This window comes from Biomphalaria glabrata, chromosome 8, assembly GCF_947242115.1.
Source record: "Biomphalaria glabrata chromosome 8, xgBioGlab47.1, whole genome shotgun sequence".
Taxonomy (NCBI): Eukaryota; Metazoa; Mollusca; class Gastropoda; family Planorbidae; genus Biomphalaria; species Biomphalaria glabrata.
Window position 1 is genome coordinate 35932847 of NC_074718.1, and position 24350 is coordinate 35957196.

General features: G+C 39.3%; 1 protein-coding gene across 1 annotated transcript; it reads left to right on the forward strand.

Annotated features, from left to right (window-relative positions):
* Window positions 1-1031: 1031 nt before the first annotated feature.
* LOC106059427 (protocadherin-1-like) lies at window positions 1032-23890 on the forward strand. The gene is made up of 4 exons (XM_013217057.2): window positions 1032-1631; window positions 14068-17155; window positions 18554-18661; window positions 20935-23890. The coding sequence occupies exons 2-4, from the start codon at window positions 14105-14107 to the stop codon at window positions 20944-20946; spliced, it is 3171 nt and encodes a 1056-aa protein (XP_013072511.2). The 5' UTR covers window positions 1032-1631; window positions 14068-14104; the 3' UTR covers window positions 20947-23890.
* Window positions 23891-24350: the final 460 nt, after the last annotated feature.

A 24350-nucleotide genomic window follows, 5' to 3' on the forward strand; every position in this document is an offset into this window, starting at 1 on the left:
CTGTATAGCCCTCTCTCTGTATAGCCCTCTCTCTGTATAGCCCTCTCTCTGTATAGCCCTCTCTCTGTATACCACTCTCTGCTCTGTATAGCCCTCTCTCTGTATAGCCCTCTCTCTGTATACCACTCTCTCTGTATAGCCCTCTCTCTGTATAGCCCTCTCTCTCTGTATAGCCCTCTCTCTGTATAGCCCTCTCTCTGTATAGCCCTCTCTCTGTATAGCCCTCTATCTGTATAGCCCTCTCTCTGTATACCACTCTCTCTGTATAGCCCTCTCTCTGTATAGCCCTCTCTCTCTGTATAGCCCTCTCTCTCTGTATAGCCCTCTCTCTCTGTATACCACTCTCTCTGTATAGCCCTCTCTCTGTATAGCCCTCTCTCTGTATACTCCTCTCTATGAATAACCCTCTCTCTCTGTATAGCCCTCTCTCTGTAAAGCCCTCTCTCTGTATAGCCCTCTCGCCACGCCATCGTTCTTTTATTCAATTATTTCTCATTGTGTTCTGACTAGTTCTAATTATCCCCCTTGTCGGCCTTGTACAAGACATAATTTTTTTTTGGAAAAAGCTTTTAAAATGAATCACAAATGTTTTCATTAAACTGAGTGTCCACTTGAATCGTTGGGCTGTCCTTTACGGATCACTTGTCATAGAGATATTTTGAATGGTAGATCATGGATTTGATCGAGCGTGCCGTATAGGTTTCTTTGTAGCCCGCGTGTCCTTTGAAGTGGACAATACAGTAATCACTTGACCGTTTCAACTGTAACTAGCGTTTATTATGAGGACAGTTGACTATTGGGATAATCTCGACATAACAGAAGACGCGGCCGCGAGCACTTTTTTTTCAATTTTGTTTAATACACACACACACACACACAGTCAAACACACATGCAAGCCTGCGTTCCTGGGCAGGTCTTTAACTATGAGCTCCGCCCCTTTCCGCCAGCGCCAAGATTTCGTTGGTTGTCGCGCTGCTTCGCGTGAATAAAAATGAGGGGGGTAGCTGCGGTGTGGCGACAGTTGCTATCTTGCCAGCCGTTTTTTTTTTTTCTCAGTAACTGGTCCGCCGAGTGTGAGTCCAGGCAGTATGATTACATTAAATATGAGTTGAAGAGTGAACGCATGCATTGATTCAGTTGAAGACATTTTGTGGTGTAGTTTGTTACAGACCAGATAGAAGAAATTAGCCGCTGTTATTTTTCCAGTACTTGAGATATATATATTTGGATCTTGATCTAGCATTAAAGCTTGATTGATTTCAAGGCGTTTTGACTCAAGTGTATTCGATATTAGGAAGAAAATTGGACATGGTGTAGACTAGCTCTACTGTATTAAATATGAGCATATATTAGATTAATGAGACTTACTGTTATATAGTTAATTATTGATAAAATTATGTGGTTTCAATATTGTGCATAAACAAAGTGTATTTACATAGCTTCCCGCTGGTTACAGGTTTCATCAAAAAACGTCACGGATTTATATAGATTAGTGCTGTATGTACTGACCAGGACTTATCTGATTGCTGAAATACTGTTGTCTGACACGTTTCATCCAGCTTGTTATCTTTGAGAGGAACTCGTGTCATACATGGCACGTTTGTGACACCCCATGTTCACCCTTTGATAGGTAGGTCACTCTGACTTTCTTTAGTCTATATGTATAGTGTTTTTGTGTTTAGTGTTTGGTGCTTGTTGGTGTTTGTTATTGTTTGTGTGGTACAGTACTTTCAAAGCTTGGATTACCTGAGGATGTTTTAGATGTAGGTCTGTATTGTCTAGCTTATTCTGGGACAGGGGAAGAGCACTCCATTTGTTGTAGATCGAGTAAGCCTACTTGGCTAGTGTTTTAGGCGTGTTTAATATTGTACTATTGTAGACCTGACTTGTGTTTTTCTTGGCTCGTGTTTTAGTCTTAAAACTGGCCCATTATTAAACAGGATTCTTACGCGTGTGAAGTTGTCCTAGTTCCACCTTTAAAACCATTTGTTCCAACACATTGCCAATTTTGTGATGTTTGTTCACACACCAAACTTACTGGGTTAAGCTAGATCTAGCCATGGTGTCTTATATAAGTTTCTTTTGGTCATAGTCAAATTCCATTTACCGTACTGTTGAAAGGGCATTTGGGAAAAAAGTAGGCCTATAGTTGTATGGTAGATCTTCGTGAGCTCTTAATAAAAAAAAAAATGATTGGATTGTACACTCGGATTTTTTTTTTTTGTTTTCCATGTAGAGCTGGATCTTTTTTACCATCTTTATCAAAAGGTTTTACTTCTAGATGTAAATATATACTCACTATGTTGGGATGCATTTATAGTTTTTAAAATGTAAGGGCCGAAGGCCACTCAAACTTAGTTAAATGACGAATCTTTCATGAAAGCTTAGTTCAGTTTCAAACTTCTCTCTCTCTCTCTCTCTCTCTCTCTCTCTCTCTCTCTCTCTCTCTCTCTCTCTCTCTCTCTCTTCATGATAAATAATATGGTATGGTCTGAATATTTGGAACTTCTACGATTTTTTTTTTTTTTGTTTAATCCAAACACTGCGTGTAGACCTAAGACGTTACTTTGAATGCTAACTTTATAAACACCGTCGCCCTGCAAAAAAGATGACCATAAGTCCAAGATTTGCCACCTTGGTCAGTGGGACTAACACCACGACTATTCGCATCACCTGAGAACGTTCCATTCAAGCCGTGGTAACTCTTGCATTCCAAGCCTGTAATGTTGACTTGTGTATTGGACAAAATCCTTGAGTCGACAGCACTTCAGGTTTGTGTTGCGTGCTCAGCTTCTCCACCTCCTCCTCACCCTGCCTCCCACAACACTTTCTATTTGAGATCAGCTTCGATGGTCAACATTACTGAAACACTTGATGGCTTAAAGCAGGGCTGGGGCCCCTCTGGTCACACTGGTCAAACTTTACCTAGGGGAGGGTTGGGGGGCTTTACCTATGTGTTCCAAGTGGGTAAAATATTCAACGGAAAAGGGATTTGTTCAAGTTATCTAAGCAAACACTGAATGTCGTTGCTGGACTGGAGAAGACACGTCTAAGTCAACTGTCCACTGACAGTCACCTGTCATCCAGTAGTCACACAGTTTCAACATGTCAACAACATTCTACATACATAGCTTACTTAGTGTCAGTAGCGGCACGTGGCGGCAGCTCCCTTGTCATAGTAGAAGTTAGTGAAGTAGTGGAGTTCATATCAAAATTGCAGTTAGTGGAGTTCATATCAAAATTGCAGTTAGTGGAGTCCATGTCAAAGTAACAATAAGTGAGTTTGTGGAGTCCATGTCAAAGTAGCAATAAGTGAGTTTGTGGAGTCCATGTCAAAGTAACAATAAGTGAGTTAGTGAAGTCCATGTCAAAGTAGCAATAAGTGAGTTAGTGAAGTCCATGTCAAAGTAGCAATAAGTGAGTTAGTGAAGTCCATGTCAAAGTAGCAATAAGTGAGTTAGTGAAGTCCATGTCAAAGTAGCAATAAGTGAGTTAGTGAAGTCCATGTCAAAGTAGCAATAAGTGAGTTAGTGGAGTTCATATCAAAGTAGCAATAAGTGAGTTAGTGAAGTCCATGTCAAAGTAGCAGTTAGTGAAGTCAAAGTAGCAGTTAGTGAAGTCCATGTCAAAGTAGCAGTTAGTGAAATCCATGTCAAAGAAGTTGGGTCTGACATTTGGTTTTCAAAACTAACCCAATCTCTATGCAGTGCTTGATACATGACCTTCGGATTGATAAACTAGATGCAGGTTCACTCAGTTTCATACTTCTTTCTTCACACTGAAGGAATACAATGTGCTGGGGGGGGGGGCAAGTTGTGAAGACACAAGTGAGAAGTTATCACTATGTGGACATCTTGCTGATGACTGTGTGGTCATGATGGACATCTTGCTGATGACTGTGTGGCCTTGATTGGGGGGGGGGGGAACTATGAAGTACCATTCACATTGATAGTTTAATAACCAAAAAATTGAAGCTCGAGAGATTTAGACTTTAGTTGTTCTGTCTTGGTCCAAACTGAAATAGTATGTGTCAACGTCAGGGTGTCTAGTAGAGGCCAAATGTTTAACATCAATTTAAAATAATATTTCTATAAGTTATATTGACTATTTTTAAAAATATTTAAAAAACTGGCAATGGGAAATAACGGTGTTAACATTCTTATATAGTTTCTGTCAAATTACATTATTATATATATGGAAGTTAATGTTATTAAATGAAGTGTCAGAATGGATCAGTAAGGTGGGGGCCTTGTTGCACGTATAGTTTCTGTGACATAAGAGAGATCTAGTTGCAATGGTGGAAAGGAATTATAAAGTTTGGACATTTCTGTCTAGCTTTCTCTGCTCTCCCTTTATTGTGTCAGTTATTATAATATTTGATCTTTTAGGGTGGGAATTAAAAAGTTTGGTGGGTTGTATTGTGTGTGTGTATGGAATCTTTTAAGCCCTTTCCTTTGTCGCAGTTGGCATCATTAATGTGAAATTTAGCGTCCATGACATTGTTTATTTATCCTGAACATGCCCAGTGGGTTCATAGTTGAGCTGATCTTTTGTATATTTAGAAAAAAAATGTATATTTTTGAAAGCGTTTTTATGTTTAATTTGTATACGAACTTTAGTCAGGCCTGTTCCACAGACCACAATCGTCTCGTATCTATTCGTTGCTATTCACTGATGTTGCCTGAATCAGACAAACTTGAATTTGAGCTGACAGTTGCCTTACATCATTCAGACGGCCCTAAACCAACGTAAAGAAGTGGTGTGGAAGTGAACCCATGCTGCTGAGCTAAACGACAACACATTGAACGTCACTGACAATCTCTCGTCTGTTGCCGTGTCTTCTAACCTTCTCTCCACACGTGCGTAAGACTGTTCATAACAAAAAATGGTTTATCTCTTAGTTGGGCTTTGCCACCCCAGGGCGCCTCCCTTGTGGGCATTTGCTCCACATTCTTCAGCCCTTTGTTTAGCGTCTGCCTGATTCTGATTAGGAACAAAATAAAAGGGGTTTGGAGGGGGGGCGCTCGTGCATTCTTACGCCCTATGCTGTCCGAATTCATCCTCCCTTAACTTGACTTTGATAATCTCCGGAGCTGACATTCTTATTTAACGCTCAGCGCCCCAGCCCTCCCCCACGCCCCTCCCACCACCACCAATACGACCCCTAGACGCGCTCTTGATGCCGTGATGTTTAATTCATCACTGGGAGTAAAAAAAAGAAAACGACCTGTCATACACTAAGACTTGTGTGCCTAATCTCAGTACCATCGTGCATTGCTGATAGACCAACTGTAACCTTCAGCAAATGTGACATGCGCCGATAGTCCAGTGGGGGGGGGGGGAGGGAGGGTAAGGGAGGGAGAGAACTGACTTAGTCAGTCATGGTTATATTGTATGTTGTTTAGTCGGTGTGGGGTGCCTTGTTTTAATCTGTAATAAATTCAAGCAGAACTAGCATTGACTTCCTGTTACTTTCAAAGACACGAGGCAGCATCTACTGATTGAAAGCAGTGTTCTGTACATCTGCATGTTCTCAGCGCAAGAAAATGTCGCATGCACTCAACCGGGCGGCGTTCTGTGTTATTAAAAGTGAACACATTTTCTATTTCAAGGTTTAGGAAAGACTTTCTTATGTCTCATTTGTTCAGCACTTCTGTTCCCACATTACTAACATGAGAAATGGATGAACGTAAATCTCTGGAAGTATTTGTCCCATCATTTTAACGTTCATGTCTCCAGACGTTCATAATTTATTCTGTTCATTTTTTTAGCGTTATTGTCTTTCTGTCATTGGTAATTCTCCTTGATGGTCCTATTAGTACAATGAATGCCGTTGGCGTCTGTTGACTTGTCACAGTTATGGATAATTTTCATAAACGGAGTTTCCGGTGTACACAAATATGCAAGTATTGATAAGCTATTTTTAAACCTAGAATAATTATATTTTATTGACAATACATAAATTTCCACTTGCTAGGTAGACATCACCGAATTACTCTATCGGCATATAGCTTTCACTCTAGCGTCCTTGACATTGCTTAATTTGTGTATTTTCAAATCTCTCCCGTCCTCCTTTCATGTTGTTTGTACAAAACTTATAGCAACTCTGTCTGGTAAACAAAAGTGTGTACATGTTATTTCTGCCACACCCATTCTCGGATCAAGTTGAAATTTCGCACAATTATTCATTGACAAAGACAAGACTTAATAAAAAAAATCAATTTAAAAAAAAAGTAACCAATTAGACAATTAATTAATTGTAATTAAATATTTTGTTTGATACCAACAAGGGAAACTAATACTTCAGTATTCACAGATACGGCTAAATTTGTTGGGTTTAGTCCCATTAAAGAAAAAAATTGTTAACGCTATTTCTCCCTCTCGCATTCTCCGATCAAGTTGATAATTTAAACAATTATTTATGGTACCTAAAAAAAAACATGAATTAATAAACAAAAACACCCAATAAGTAAATTAATTGTTGGTAATTACTCATTTCGTTTGATATGGAATACGGAGAATAACTTTGTAGTTATAGTTTTAAGGACGGACGTCTTCCCCTTTAGATCAGCTTTTTAAAAAATTATTTTGCTTATTTTCTTTTAGTTTCTTTAAGTCGCCTACTGCTACCTCTTCTTTTTCTCTCGGACTGCATTTTATTGCTTCAAGAGCAGTCCATTGAATCTAAAGCTAATTTTGAAAAGTCAAAATGTAAGCATAGATTGTGTGACTATGATTAGTCACGAAAAAACTGATCTAGAGTTAAAGTGTCTAAAGGTGAACATAAAACCGAAACACGCCCATGGTTTACACTTCATCAATGTTAGCATTGGGTAAACAACTCGTAGACGTTGGATGTGTTGACCAAAGCATGCACCAGTGTCATCACTTCTTGTCCATCATCTCGGTGGTCAAGCGTCCCGCTCTTGGTTATCGTGCCCCGGTGTGGCCAGTGCTGACTGATGGTTCCTAATAAAGTGGCTGGATGATGAATGATGCTCGGGGTCGAGAAGGTGGCCGGTGCCGCTCTGATTTCAGCGGTTCTCACTTCAGGCGTCTGTGGAGTAATGTCAGAAAATGTTCAGACTTTCTCGCCAAGGTCATGTCAATGTGACGGACGGAGGCGTGTTCATCGGAACAAAAATAAAACGGAATTAGTTAAGTTCTTCTCTTTTAGAAACATTCTCTAGACTCTAGATTTTATTACATAGTAGTGGGGGATTTTCACACTAAAAGTATTAAGCTCTTTACACTTTCATATTTAAGGTCCCGTTACGTTCCTAAAAGCAATAAAGTTCAGCAAGAGAGTAAAAAGAATAGAAAGCGATATAAAGAATGTGGTGGAGTATAATAGAACCTTAAAAAAAAATGTTTAAGAAAAAGAGGACGTTTGGTTATTTTCACACTAAAAGCTAATCACAGTAATCTTCTCTTTGTTTACCCTTTGATTTTTAAGATCCTGTTTACGTTCTTTAAACAATAAAATTCAGAGAGAGAGAAAAAAAAAAAGAAGACAAATCGATACGAGGAAATGTGATGGCTTCGAAAGTTAATTCTACAGTACTCAAAAGCACACAATTAAAGTTGAGTTAGGCTGCTATAGTTGACTCAAATACCTTGCTTATTAACATTTCTTACTATGTACATGGGATACAACAAAAACATTGCTAGTTAGAGATCAGCCTCCTTGTAGGAATCTCAGAGATAGAAAGTTCTAGTACAAACTCCTCATGTTGTTGCTCAATTTGACAAAAGCCTGCCTGTCATGAACAAATAACTCTCGAGTATAGGATCGTTTGGTAAAGACGCAAGTCATTGGCGCCAAATTTGTTCGTCTGCCAAAGGCAGTTATTGAAGTCGCGTATGAATTCGAGAGTCAAGTTTTAGTTTTTTTTTCTTTTACAATAGGAGAGCTCTTTGAGAGCACGAACTTACACAGACACACGCGGGCACACACAAATGACCAACTGACTGTAGACAGTTTCTTTAGATGGCGACCATTTCAGTCACATGTCAGAGAAATCACTCCAGCGCTGCTGTCCAATTATCTTTTTTGGGGGCCTCCCATCGATGACAGGTCAGATTACCACGGGTGGTGACGCACCCTTTTCAGATGGGCGCCCCCCGGCGCTGGCTAAATATTTTGAGTCGTTCAAAGCCGGCTACGTTCCATTGGCCACGCAGTTCGCAGGCCTGGGTTCCACCGCACCCCCCCCCCCGCTCTTTTTTGCATCAATTGTAACCATGGTCGTTCTTGGCTTTGGGGATGTATTGTGACCAGGCCTCCCCAGTGATTAACGCCAGGCCGAGTATGACGGGCAGTTAAAGTACCTGTTACGCCTGAGTTAACGAAGCAGAAAAGTGAAACAGGTTTGAGAGCATAGAATCAATTCTTCAATTTTCTTCTCAGTTCTGAGCGTTCAATTTATTTTTTTCCCTTGACATCTGTTCCCCAATAAGTATTGTCAAAATTACATACCGAGTCTAGACCCTGTCTTTCAAACATAGTTCAGTCAAATGTGCTTTAATAATACTTGACATTAATTTCCAATGTAGTTCAGTCAAATGTGCTTTAATAATGCTTAACATTAGTTTCAAACGTAGTTCAGTCAAATGTGCTTTAATAATACTAGACATTAATTTCCAATGTAGTTCAGTCAAATGTGCTTTAATAATACTTGACTTTAGTTTCCAATGTAGTTCAGTCAAGTGTGCTTTAATAATACTTAGCATTAGGTTCAAATGTTCAGTCAAATGTGCTTTAACAATACTTAACATTAGTTTCAAATGTTCAGTCAAATGTGCTTTAACAATACTTAACATTAGTTTCCAATGTAGTTCAGTCAAATGTGCTTTAACAATACTTAACATTAGTTTCAAATGTTCAGTCAAATGTGCTTTAACAATACTTAACATTAGTTTCCAATGTAGTTCAGTCAAATGTGCTTTAACAATACTTAACATTAGTTTCAAATGTTCAGTCAAATGTGCTTTAACAATACTTGACATTAGTTTCCAATGTAGTTCAGTCAAATGTGCTTTAACAATACTTAACATTAGTTTCAAATGTTCAGTCAAATGTGCTTTAACAATACTTAACATTAGTTTCCAATGTAGTTCAGTCAAATGTGCTTTAAAAATACTTAACATTAGTTTCAAATGTTCAGTCAAATGTGCTTTAACAATACTTAACATTAGTTTCAAATGTAGTTCAGTCAAATGTGTTTTAATAATACTTGACATTAGTTTCAGAGATAATTCAGTCAAATTTGCTTTAACAATACTTGACATTAGTTTCAGAGATAATTCAGTCAACTGTGCTTTAATAATACTTAACATTAGTTTTATAGATAATTCAGTCAAGTGTGCTTTAATAATACTTGACATTAGTTTCAGAGATAATTCAGTCAAATGTGCTTTAATAATACTTAACATTAGTTTTATAGATAATTCAGTCAAGTGTGCTTTAATAATACTTGACATTAGTTTCAGAGATAATTCAGTCAAATGTGCTTTAACAATACTTGACATTAGTTTCAGAGATAATTCAGTCAAATGTGCTTTGATAATACTTAACATTAGCTTTATAGATAATTCAGTCAAGTGTGCTTTAATAATACTTGACATTAGTTTCAGAGATAGTTCAGTCAAATGTGCTTTAATGTGTTGATCACAATACTTATAAGCAGAACCTTCGGTTGTATTCCTTTCTGGCTCTTCTTTGATAAGCTGGATAAATCGAGCATTTGTTTTAACCACTTGCAACACAACTGTTAGCCTTGGAAATCATCAGCTTTTCACTTGAACGAGACATGTCTGAGTTGATATAATGGCCTAATTTAAGTATAGGAAGGTCCTGGGCAGAATTTTTGTGGAGAAGCCCAACTTTTTGGTAAAGGCTTTAATGAAAATGCATTAAATTATTTCTGTGACATATTAGAGTAGGCGAACTTGTAAATTGGATGTCATTTCCTTTTTGATATTCAGCACACGTGTAATATATATCTGCGTGTATGTGTGTCTCCTCTGTAGTTTCAAGAAGATACTTTTCCATCATTGAATTAAATATTTCGATGAATACAAACTTGATTGGAAACGTTAGTTTTTTCCATTTAATACTTGTTTTAGTTAATATAATGAAGCAGAACTAAGCTCAACTTAGACCAGTGGTTCCAAGCAACGGAATCTAGCGAGTTGTAGGGAACTTCCTGTTATTTTCATCTCGTCTGCTCTCGGAATGAGATTTGGAGCTGACGAGTTTTTCGGCGTGTTTGAGGAATTCATTTAATGGAGAACGTAGCGCCGCCTTGCGGTGGTCCCTGTCCTCTAGTTTGTCGAGACATCAATGTTGTTGTTTGTTTGTTTTTTTGACAAGATTGCTAGGCCGTTTGGTCTGTCAGAAGGGGAAATAACAAATAATTAATGGTGACTGTTTGCATGCCATAAATCTGTAGGAATGACTCCGAGGATTCATTTTGTTTGTATTATGTCTGCACCAGCATGCACTGTTTACATGCCACAACTCTGTACGAATTACTCACCCTCTCATTTATTTTTTTTTTCGCCTGCGTCATGGTGTGCTATTTATATTGTATTCCTATATTTCATCATCCTTAATGTGTTATTGCAGCGTCCATGCAATGCAATCATTAATTCTACAATCTGAAACATTTTTTTTTTGTTTGGTTTTAAAGACGATCTATTTATAACTAGCCCTGAGCAAGGCAACACTTGAGCGACGAAGTGCGAAGCTGTTCTTAAGATTCTCGTTTCAAAACGTGCAAATGGTGAATTCTATCCGTAGGCCTTAGGATTTGTATCCATAATAAGTTGCGATGCCCCCTAAAACATTGTATTAGTAAAGTGCTTTCCAAACAATGGGTAGTTGTGTAGTATGCTATTAATCATTGGTTCTGATATTTGATGTTGCCATCATTGTGTAAGTATACACTTTATTAATATTTATTAAATGGTTATACAAGCTTTCCGAATTATCGAGTGATTATTAGAAGCGCTAGTGTCGCAGACGTTAAGGTATCAGACATGTTGAAATAGATGTCTTATTCTCTAGTATTCTCTTTTGACCCGGAGACGGAAGTAATATTGTATTTTAATATACGATTGTTTTGGTGTTGTTTTTATGGTAGTCAACAAATTGTCGGAACTTTTAGTTTTCTGCAAATCTGCCTTATTTTCTAGGGATTTCATTCCTCACTGTGTGTGTGTGTTTGTTTGTTGAATGTTGCCGTGTCTCGTGTCTTACACGCAAGACATAATAGAAAACAAAAATCAGTACATGCGTTTGTGGATTCTTGGGGGCTTGGTAACAGATCGGTAGAGCACTTGGCTTCCGAGTAGTGGGGTTTCAAGATCCAATCCCAGCTTTGAAATTCAGGATTTTTAGGACGCCCCTGAGTCCACCCAACTCTAATAGGTACCTGACATACGATGGGGAAGTCATGGCGGTTGGTAGTTATACTGCCACATGACACCCTCGAGCTTTATGTCATCCGCAGCCATAGATCACAAATGTCTTAGAGGAAACCGCGTGCATTTCTATTGCAGACAAATGTCAGTAGTCCTCGTGATTGATTTGAAAACATTATGTATTGACCATTCGATACAACGAGACGAAGAAATGAAAGCGCAGTGACTCATGTTTTGGTGGCGGTGAGGTATTTGAAGTTTCCTGTTTTGTGGTCAATGAAAAAAAAATATTGTCCACAGTACAAAATAAGCGAAAAAAGAATTGGAATGTATTGCCGATGTAAAGCACTAAATTTTAAGGTTTCGAACCCAAACTCTAATGGCTCCATTACTTCAAAAGCGCATACACTTACAATACAGCAGGGACATCGAGCAAGTGCGACTTGTATTTTGTAGGCAACTGTCGGGCGTCTGTCCTAACGTGGTCCGGTCATGTCGGTCAGGTTGATGGACACTGTCTAATCAGATCTTCCCATCTCTCCGTCTCCAGGACACTGACTGCATTCTGTTACAATTATTGTTTTATCATGTCCTGTCTTGAAGTAGCCGCCACATCGGCTTGGTTCACTTGAATGCCCCCCCCCGCCCCCGCCCCCCCCCCCCCCATTCATATCAACTTCTTTTTTTTTTTCTGTCCCCTTTCACAAATTCACTGTTTTCATTTTTTTTTTCCTTTCCATTCCCGAGTCCAAATTAAACCAGTCTGATCAGATCAAGTGATGGCCCTACAGAGTCGATGAGAAATGTTCCTTAGGTACACATGAGGAGAAACCAAGAGAGGAGAGGGGGGGTAGGTCGGGGGGTGAACTGTTTTCTTTTAACTACAAGTCCCCCTACAACAAGACAACATGGCGGAGTGGTCTCTCCACTTTATTTTTTTTTTAAACGGAGTTTTTAAAAAGAAAACGTGGAGAGGGAGGGTGAGGCACCATGGAAAGAGGGGCGGTAGAGGGGAAAAGTTGATTAAATCTTGATTGCCGATTGAAGCACGTGCTGCCGGACCCATAGCTTCGAGGCCATTGAGAATCCCATACACAAATACACACACACTCAGGGCCCCCTTGCGCCATTAGACAAGCGGTGCAGCAGCAGCTTCGATCCCTGGGAAACCGTTTTGCTTTGGATAATTGCCTGGAACTTTCTACGGCCTTTAAATCATGATAACTGGAGGCAATTGATCTCCTGCGCGGCCTCTCTTTAGCCTCTTTTCATATCTCTGGGTGTTGATCTCCTCTGCAGGGCAATGGAAACATGGTCATATTCACCCTTGTTTCAGCCTCGTCTTATTTTCACCCAACTTGAGCCAATCCTCTAGTCAAAAAAAAACGAAGAAGAAAAAAGAGGTCGATATTTTATTTGAAAAGAATTACATTCTAAAATAATTGTTTGTGTGGCTGTGTTTTTTGTTATTTAAAGATGAGAAGAATTGCATACCAAAAGGTTAATAGTGTTTGTTTGGTTTTACAGCATTCTATTTCACTTCTTTGGTTGACATTGATAGTGGTTTATTGTAGTGCAAGTTTGGTAATTATATCTTTGTAAGGGAAAGTTTCATACCAAATGTATCGGAGATTATAAGAATAAACTAAGCAATGTCAAGGGCGCTCAGTTGAAATTCAGTATTGCCAGCTATATAGAAACAGAAAATGAGCTAGAAACAGGAAAGCTTAAAACAAATGGTTCTGCAGTGCCTGTAAGTGAAAATAAATGATCCTATAACTTTTTAATACATTACCTATCAACCCTTCCCTTACTGTGTACACTGGAGACGTCATACCACCAAAAAGATAGATTTTTTGTATTCGACATAGGCCTAAATGAAATTATTAAATTTGTTTACATTTTAATTTTTTTTTTATTCTTCAATGTATAAAATTAACATATGGTTTTAGAAAGGAAAGTTTATAAATACTTTGTATTCTGTACATCCGATACACCAAACACCTTGCTAGTTACGGACTGGCCTCCTTTTTCTGACATCTCCACTATTAAAGCGCTAATTCTTTAATCGATTTTTGTTCTTTATAGGGTAGCAACATTTCCCTTACCAGTCTGTGTGTGTTTTCCCATTCAGACCTGAAAATGCTTCTGTTTGTTTGTAAGTTGTTCCACCATTTGAACTTGCAAAACTTGTTAAAAGATATTTCATTAAAAGTAATTTACAAAGTAAAAAAGTGACTTTGTCGTTTCCTATTTAAGATTTCAAATTTTCATCTCTTAAAAACACCTCTTTTAATGATTGTCGCTTATGTTATAAATACAACACTGAACCATAATCTTCAAATACAAAGACAAAATCTAATAGACACAGAGATGAAGGCTCATTCCTCGTTCCATATGCTAGGACAAATTTGTACTAATGCTCCTTCTTCCGTAGTGCTATTGGAGCATGGAATGGGTTGCCTGAGCCAGCCAGGAAAACCAATGACGTGGCAGAATTAAAGTCTAGATTGACCTAGGAACATGCGTAGGACGTGATTATTTTCTTGTTTTAAGCAACGTCTGTATTTTATAAGATAAGATATTTTTTGTATTCGCTTCTCATCGGTTACTACATTAAAGTTTTATTTTCTACACAGGTATTACCTCAGAACATCCAGCTCAACTTCCTTGACGATGTCGCCAGTGTTCCAAGTGGTGGTCTTGTCCACGTTGCTGCATGCAGCATTCCAGGCACAGTTGATGTTCGACGTCAAGGAAGGGCAGCCGCCTCCTGTCCTGGTCGGCAACGTGGCCAGTGGCATGGGGCCCGGCTACAGGTACATTCTCGTCTCGCCCCTTGAATTTTTTACCGTGGACACAAACAACGGTGACCTGTTCACCAAGGTCACCCTGGACAGGGAGGGCGCCCCTTGCAAGGGCTTGGACTTGTGCATTCTTAATGTCTCCATCACGGCCACTGCCCCTAACAGTTACGACAGCATCAGTGCTGGGGTCAAGGTTGTAGACATCAATGATCAACTTCCGGATTTCTCTGTGTCCAGCTTTCAGACTACGATGTCCGAGAGCGCATCGGTCAATACGATGGTCCCTTTACCCGTGGCCACTGACGCTGATTACGATCCCAGGTTTCGAGTGCAAAACTACAGCCTCGTGCCAGATATAATGAATACATTTGACTTGGTCATCAACAGGACGAGTCGACCGGACGGCTCCGTTGATCTCTCCCCAAACCTTCGCCTCATCCGTAAACTGGACAGGGAGACAACCCCATCCTACTTGGTCACTTTAATGGCGTCCGATGGCGATCATGAGGTTCGGCTGCCCATTAATATCGTCGTCTCGGACGTGAACGACAACACTCCAGCATTCAAACAGACGAGTTACTCCAAGACCATAACGGAAAACACCACGAAGGACACTGTCATGCTGAAAGTGACCGCTACAGACCCTGATGCTAACGAGAACGGAAGGGTCAGCTACGAATTGGTGTCTAACTTCCAGTCCAAGATACTTGACAGCTTTAAGATTTTGCCTGATACAGGAGAAATAGTCCTTACTCGAGCTTTGGATAAAGAAGGGGGAACAACTGTTTATTTTAACGTCCGGGCATATGACCATGGGGTTCCTTCCCTCTCCTCCTTGGCCAACGTGTCGGTCACCATCGAGGATACGATTAACGACCCTCCAATAATCAGTCTTATATTTGCCCGAATGAAAGATGGAAACTGCTCTGTATCAGAGACGGAGCCATCTGGTATGGCTGTCGCTGTCATTTTGGTGACTGATCGGGACACGGGGAACAACGGGGTTACGAGCTGCTCGGTGGACAGTGACCATTTCAAGCTGACCTCTCCCAGGCCACCTTCTGAGTACCTCGTGGTCCTCTCCTCCGCTCTGGACAGGGAGCAACAGGCTACGTACGTGGTGCCGATATCCTGCTGGGACAAAGGGAGTCCACCACTGACAAGCACCGCCGAGATCCAAGTCTTTGTGGAAGATGTGAACGACAACCCTCCAGTGTTCACCAGCGCGTTCTACCAGATGGCTGTGAAGGAGAACCAGAGACCTCTGGAGTTTGTGGGCAAGGTCTTCGCCACTGACGCAGATGAAGGCGTTAATGCACAGCTGCGGTACTATCTGGAGACGGGCGTCAAGGCTTTCAGAATCAACGAGACCACTGGCTACCTCTATACGTCTGGACCTCTGGACAGAGAGAACGTCAGCAGTTACTCCTTCAAGGTTTTCGCCAGCGACATGAGCATGGCGCCTCTGACCGCATCTGCTACAGTTTCTGTGGATGTTTTGGATGTCAATGATAACGCTCCACAGTTTTCGTCTGATTCTTACCGTTTTAAAGTCATGGAGAGCTCGTCAGTTGACTTTCTTTTGGGCTACGTGAATGCCAGTGACCCGGACATTGGACCGAGTGGAACTGTGGGATACGCTTTGACCAGCTACCCATCTCAGCCCGATCCCCCCTTCGCTATTTCGCCCATCACCGGAGCCTTAACCTTGACACGGGGAATAGACTACGAGACAGAGGCTCACTACAACTTCAAGGTCATCGCTATAGACGGTGGCGTCCCTCGCAACAACAAGTCTGTGGACGTCTGGGTGGACGTCATTGACGAGAACGACAACTCTCCAGTCATCGCTTTCCCTGGTCCTGACAATCAGAGCGTGGTGCTGAACTTGGGCGTCTCTCCGGGTCACGAGGTCATCCAAGTGGTCGCCCACGATTTAGACAGCGGCGAGAACGGGCGCCTGTCCTACTCTCTGAGCGCCCCGAACACTTCAGTGTCCCGGCTGTTTTGGATGAACGAGGACACAGGCTTGGTCACTCTTGTGGCGCCCTTGACCTTGGGAGACGTTCAGACCTACAACATCATCATCGGCGTTCGCGACAACGGCCAGCCCCAGCACGCCACACAGGCGCTGCTTAGGGTGGACATCGTGGAACAGTCGCCCAGGGCTAGGGTGCAAGAGTCGTACACTACCATTGTCATCATCATGGTCTGCGTCACGCTCTTTGTCGCCATTGTCGTTCTGGTGACCCTGTGCTTCATTAAGTACCTAGACAAGAAGAAGTTCAACGCGGACAAGCACCATCACCAACACCAGAAACTCACCTTTGACCCCATTTCCAAGACAACTGCCGTGTATCTTGCCGAAGGTGGCGGCGGCGATGAAGTCATGGAAAAGGCCCATAAATCGGGCAATAACTTAGACGCCGCCCCCACCGACTTTCAGCAGCAGCGTTTCGGCAGTCAGATACGAAACGGCAAGAAATGTGTGACTTTTGACAGTGCCATCAGAGAGTCGGATGTTTCCATGAGTTCGGACTCTGTCTTCACTCAACCGGACGTTGGCTTTGTTGGCCTGACTTTTAACCCTCCATCTCTAAGTACTTTCAATCGCAGCGCCTCACCCGTTTTTAACCCCTCACACAAAAACTCGTTCAGCGGACTCAGTAGCTCCGGTCTGAATATTCCCAACATCCAGTTCCTCCAGTCGCCGCTCTCCGGGGCCCCAACGAATATGCCCCTGGGGTCCTCGAACTCTTCCAGGAGCAACAGCATCGCCAACAACGTGCATAAACTTGACCAAGGGTTAACATCCCAGCTGCTGCAGCAAGACCAGGTGGTGGACGTGGCACTGCAGAATCACAATGCACTGGTCAGATCCATGAGACACAACAGACGTACACCAGACAGTGTCCGACAGGTCAGTAGTCTATTTTTATTGTTCCCTTACCAATTCGTTTAAGTTAATTGTCTATGCTAACCCTTTTTTTATTTATTTATGCCTAAGATGTGTAGAAAACCCCTGGACGATCCTAAAAAGGTGAGCTCGTTACAAAGAAGGACACCCACTGCAATGAGCCTAACTTTATTTCATGAAACATGTCGGTAGTGATAGGTTTTAAAACTAATATGTCATGTATCACAATTTCTTTGACGAAGCTAAAATCTGCAGAAATTCATCATTCACGCAAACTTACGCATAGAGCTCCTCGCACTTTCTATTCCTGTAATTGTTGGTGAAAAGGCCTCTCACTGCGGCTATGGAGAGCCTGTTTCTCGATTTTGATCTGAGAAAACGCTACGCCAAAAATGAATAATATGTGTTAGTACAAAGCATTGAAAAACCAACATTACTGTACTAGAATAAATTTAAGAAATAGCTCTCTCTGTCCTGCAAATTGTTTCGAACTCCTAATACTGGTGTTAATTGGTCACATCTGCACAATCCTTTAATAATATGTACTGTTGAAAATTCTTCATTTAATAGAGTTTGTGTCTTTCAACCAGAAAAAAATGCACGTTTTAATTCGAGTGTTGGATAGTCTTATCTTATCTTATCTTATCTTATCTTACAGATTACAGACATATTAATATAAGACACGTAAATCATATGTAATAGATTACAGACTTTACTTCGAGAAGATAATTACGCCCTACGCTTTTCACGTGTCTATCTAATTATGTATGTTAATCAGTGCCTTAAACTCTGCTAAGTCATTGGTTTTCTTGGCTGATTCAGGCAACCCATTCCATTCCCTAATGGTACTAGGGAAGAAGAAGCACTTCTATGAATTAGTCTTAGCATATGGAATTAAAAAAAAGTGCCTCTGTCTTTGTGTCTTTCTGCGTACTTTTATAACTTTTTGTTTTTCTATTGGTAAATTATATGGTTTAGTGTTTCAAATGAGACTGCTACTTAACTTTTTTTCTTCTGTCCTGAAGTGACTCTAAATTTAGCTACTTTACTATGGTGTTACTCTAATCAAATTGGAATATTTGTTTGTTATGTTTTCTTGAGTTGAGGGGTCCCAAACCAGAAGATGCATATTCTAATAATGACCTAAGAAGAAAAAGCATTTTAATTCTATGTTCCTGTTTGGATTGTAAACAAAAAATTCGTTTATGCCATTTAAGTAAACAAGACAGTGCAAGTCAGATATTTTCACACTTTAGGCCAAACCCTGTTCGACTGTACTTCACAATTCGGTGCACACATTACTCACACTTCATACGTTTTTTTTTTTTTCTCATTGTTTTGTACTGCCACTGACCATCACAGATATAGTGCGTCTGACTACTTTTGTTCTCTGGTCCACAGCTGCGGCCATCGTCTGCAAGTCACGAGACTGATCTTTGCAGTAGCTCTTCCGTGGAGACCAGTGACAGTGGTCATGGTGGCAGCGAGCTGGATGTCTCCGTTATCAAGGTGAGTCTTGATCTCTGTCGTAACTATTGACTTGTAGCGTCATCGCTGTACAGATGTGTATTCACAATTATTTTAGATAGATAGATAGATTGATAAATAGATAGATAGATAGATAGATAGATAGATAGATAGATAGATAGATAGATAGATAGATAGATAGATAGATAGATAGATAGATAGATAGATAGATAGATAGATAGATAGATAGATAGATAGATAGGGTTAGATAGATAGATAGATAGATAGATAGATAGATAGATAGATAGATAGATAGATAGATAGATAGATAGATAGATAGATAGATAGATAGATAGATAGATAGATAGATAGATAGATAGATAGATAGATAGATAGGGTTAGATAGATAGATAGATAGATAGATAGATAGATAGATAGATAGATAGATAGATAGATAGATAGATAGATAGATAGATAGATAGATAGATAGATAGATAGATAGATAGATAGATAGATAAATATGGATGGATGGATGGATGGATTAATGTGATTGACTCTAACTCTGACTATTTCAAATCCTAGTCCTATCTAGATATGTATGTAAATGTAATATTTCTTGACACGCTGTCAGGGCTAATAGCTAGTAGAAGAAAGAAAGAGTTTTACTATATAATGTTATCATGTAGAATTAAAAGAGTTGCTAGAGTAAGGAAATCATAACAGTTTTAGGTTACAGAGATTTATCACAGAGCTTACATATATTTCTTTTTAAATAACTTCTGAAAGTTCACTTGCATGTATTGTAAATCTATATAGTAACTCAATACTTATAAATACATATCAATTTTAGCCTAAAAGCACATTTGTATTCTGTTTACCAAAACCATATATATAACCATAACCATATAATGATCGACGGAAACAAATATAATGGCATGCCTTTGGCCAGACAAAAACCTCTAAAATTTTAAAAGATTATTAAACAACCTCTTGGAAACATTTGGTTTGATGGCTCACGATGCGGCAGTTGGTTCACATTGGACGGAAATTCTTCAGATTTAGTGTGAGAAGCCAACATTGAACTTGACGTCTTCAAACGTTTGTTGGGGATTTTCTCGATATACTTAAAGGGAAACTCCGATTGTTTTGACAATTTTTGATATAATATGTCTTTTGATTTACAGATAATGAATATATGATTCTTTTTTTTTCTTTGCAATAATAACTTAGTAATTGATGTTTTTCCGACGTAATTTTCCTGCGCATCCAAAACAGTCAGACTTTCACCGGGTTTCTATGTGACGTCACAAAGGTGTTTTAATCTATTGACTTATTGCATAACAGGAGACCATACAGCAAAGTTTACATTCTCGTAAAAGAAATATAGCTACTGTTTCTCTTTCAGTATTGTTGATGGAAGTGACGTATGAACTAGCTTAAAACAAAATCTCATAGAACCCCGTTTTTTTTTTAGATGTCAAGAATTTACTGACTAATTTATTAAATATATATGTTTCTAAGCATTTAAATAAAAAAATGGTCAAATGTTTACTATTACAACTTTTTACGCAGAATTTAAATATGTCAATAACTCAAATTTGAAAAACCATCGGAGTTTCCCTTTAACAATGTCACTGTTGCCAAGGCTAGACTAGATCGACAACGACTATATAGACATTCTTCTGTGCTACGAATGATAAGATAATTATATTGGTCCAAACACATGGCAATTCAGTTTCTACAATTGTCCACCTCAGCGTTACTACTATAACAATAACAATAGAGATGCTAACACGAACAACATTCACACACGAAATACACACACACACACACGACCTGTGCTTTCTGTACTTCTCGGTGACGTCTAGTGACCTTGAAACGCCCTGACTGAAAGGAGATTTTAAAACTTTATTTCATGGAGAGGAGTCGGCCACTTCGTCCAGATCTGACGTAACTGTTAAGGGGTGCACATTGTCTTTAAGACTTGTGTGTCTTACAAAGGCATCATGAAAAAAATTATTGAAGAGATTGTAGCCGTGTTTGAGTGAAAATAGATGCTTTTTTTTAATTAGTGCTAAAAAAATAAACAAAAATGATCATATACTTTAAAAAAAAAAAACATAGCTTATAAACACGCCATTTTTTTTTTACACCGGATGCACCAAAAAGAGAGCTACTTATTGCTTTTCCGCCATAGATGAAACTATATAATAATAAGTAGGCCTACGTGTATTTTCAGCTCAATCATATGTTTATGTTGTTGTTATAATTTCTTGTAATTATTATAAATAATTTTTTTTATTTCCTTCTGACAGATGAATGTCTGAGGTGGTCTGAATAGATTAGAAACTTGAAAAGACTTGTACTCCCGCTACCTGCGGGTCAAGGTTCAGGACATGGATTGACCAGCGGGAGCTTTTTGTTGTCCAGGATACCATTCTATTGGCATTCACGGCGAGGGGCAAGTCACTCCTGACAAGAGAGAACAATGTATGGCCTACCAGTCTGCCCTTGTTGTCAGGATGTAGACGGCTTCCAGTGACTTTTTGACAGCAGCGCCCTCTCGTGTTCATTTTCAAGAACAACCAGAGCCCCGCGTGGAGCAGGAGGATTTATCTAAGTCTGCTTGAAACAAAAACATTTCACCAACTGTGAAGTAGATAGCACTTCATATGGGGAGCTACATGGTGTACAGAGAAGGAAGGGGGGGGAATCTCTCATCTTCAGTGGCCCAACCCTTCTCCATGGCTTATCTATATTCTTTTACTGTCCCTTTTCTTCTGTTGCATTCTGGGGATTAAGCTTTTAAGCTTGACATTCTTAAAGAAAGAGAGACCGAACACTGCCCTCTTCAACACGACTCTACACTCATAACATAATCACACGTTCGCCATTGTTATCCAGTTCCTTAAGAAGAAGGGGTGTGATGGAAGCATACAGCGCGAGAACCTGTCATGCACAACTTTTTTTTTATCCATTCAAGTTTTTTTTTTTCTGTTTTGAGATTGTATTGCTGTCCAGCGTTAAAACTACAATCTGTGTAGCTGTCAATCAGCTGTGAGAAAGGAAGCCGGACTCGTCCTAACGCAGTGATCCACGCTAATACCCATTCAGGCTTTGGTGTAATCTCTGGAACGTCCAATACTAAGAATCTCTTCTGGATTTTTTTTTCTTTTGTGTAACTCTTCAGCATGTCAAGAAGTAATAAGAAGGAGCCTTCACGTAACGTGCTTTGTCACGTGACTTCGTGTCCAAAGATGTCTCCCCAGATCGTCTGCTCTTCCCTTGTGTTATTTAATGTAATGAGGAACAAAGAAACTAAAAGTATTACTTTTGTTGATGACTGTATTGAGCTTATAGCATCAAACTCTATGTGCCAAATGTAAATTGCCTGTACATAAATAATATGTAAATGTTATTTGTTTGCAAGAGAGTCTGAGTCTAAAAATGCTTTTTGTATAAATTTTTGATGTGATTTGGCTGTGAAACAATTTAATGTTATTAACAAATTGTATGTATTAAAATATATATTTATGTTTCCAAAATTTTTTGTCAGTATGAGTCAGGCCTGGTAGGTTAGCCAATGGATAGCATGTAGCATTTAGAAACTTAAAAGAACGATATTGAACATTTCTTTAAAATTGTTTGTTGATAACAGTACACAGAAGATTGTTTGTTGATAACAGAACACAGAAGATTGTTTGTTGATAACAGTACACAGAAGATTGTTTGTAGATAACAGTACACAGAAGATTGTTTGTTGACAACAGTACACAGAAGATTGTTTGTTGATAACAGTACACAGAAGATTGTTTGTAGATAACAGTACACAGAAGATTGTTTGTTGATAACAGTACACAGAAGATTGTTTGTTGATAACAGTACACAGAAGATTGTTTGTTGATAACAGTACACAGAAGATTGTTTGTTGATAACAGTACACAGAAGATTGTTTGTTGATAACAGTACACAGAAGATTATCTTATCAACGTAGTGTTCATCTGTTTCTTGTTACACAAGCATGAAACCTACATTTCTATGATGCAATGACAAGCAAAATTTTTTTATCTGACCTTATTGTAGTATACATCGAACTAAGCAACACACTTGGACCACCCAGTGACACACTTACCTTCATTTGACATGCTGTAGGCCTTTCTAAACAGCTTTTTCTTTAGGAGGGACTTGTTTCTCGGCCCATCCCCACCAGTTTCTCTCTTCTCTTATTGATTAGCGAACGGCACGAGGAACAAGGGGGTGGGGAGGGCGTGTCAGATCTCGTTATGGGCTGGGAAGTCTTAGTTTTAATTTGATTGACCACAGCTACATCCTTTTTTTTTACTTGAAACAAGCTGTAGTAGAGAAGATATGGCTGAAAGAATTGTGTTCCATTTCAAGTGAAAACTTCCTACATGTCAGTGTAGACCTGAGCTAGTGTAAGACATTCTAAAGAAACACATGTTTAGTTTTTAAGTCTTCCATTTTTTTCCCCATCGTTGCCAGGTTTGAAACTCATCAAGTTTTTGACCTCCCAGGCTTTAGACACATCAGATTTTAGACCCAGCAGACCGAAGCTCTAGCACTGTTAAAGCCTACTACTACTGTTAATGTCACAGAGTGAATTTAATGAACAAATTATATATATATATATATATATATATCTTGTTAAAATACATTAATTTATACCGAAAAGGAAGTTAGGGTTTGAGGAGGAAGCAGACCCCTTCATTCCTAACACTTGGAGGCCCACTCCGAAAGCATAATACACTAGAAACTAATCAGTTTATACTCAAATTCGCTCCAAAAAAAAAAAGTTTATTTTGGCCTATAAAAATGTATCTTTTTGAGTCTATACCTACAGGTATACAGGTCACCATAAACGTCATTTATTTGGTCCTTATGTTTCACCTGTGCATGACATCGAAGCTGTGCTATAGTGACGTATAGTCTACCATAGAATATAGATTATAGAGATCTAGGTATTCCTTGTACAATTGTACCGCTTGAGCTTCTAGAAACACGGACATGTTTTAGTACATATAAATGTGCCTGCTCTCTGCCTGTCTGATTTGGATCATTTGTTTTAAATATTGATTTTGTTGATAGTGTAAGAGCAGAAAGCTGAGCTGAAAGCATTGCTTCGTATAATAGAATTATTATTATCAGTCTGGGCAGGACGACCAATGAACATTGAGTGAATGTGACACGTGACAGTATGTTCTCAGACTGCTTTGGTTGCAATAAAAAATATAATTTTGTATTTTTTTTAAAGTTTTAGTTTGTATTTGTTTGTTTGTTTGTGACTTCCATGTTGCTACAGTCACCGCTATCTACATCTTCGTACTGGTAAAGGTTCAAATAACCAGTCCTATATCTTAGATGAACTTTGCAGTAAGTTCTAGTTTAGATATCTCCACATAAACTCTTGCCTTGTACAGTAGATAGTGTTAGGGTTTGTATTTGTACAAAGCTTTTATCAACTCACTCTGTCTGGTAAAACATTGGAACACGTTATATCTTCCATCCCACACCCATACTCAGATCATTTGAAGCACAATTATTCATGGGCGAAGACAATACATGAATCACTTTACAAAAATAATTAGTCAATTAGTGGTAATTAATTATTTTGCTCGATACCAACAAGTGAATGTAGAGTTATCTTTCATCTTTCCTAGTTAGAAAGTTTAAACATAGATAAACTTAAAACTGGATACCATTTTTTTGTATT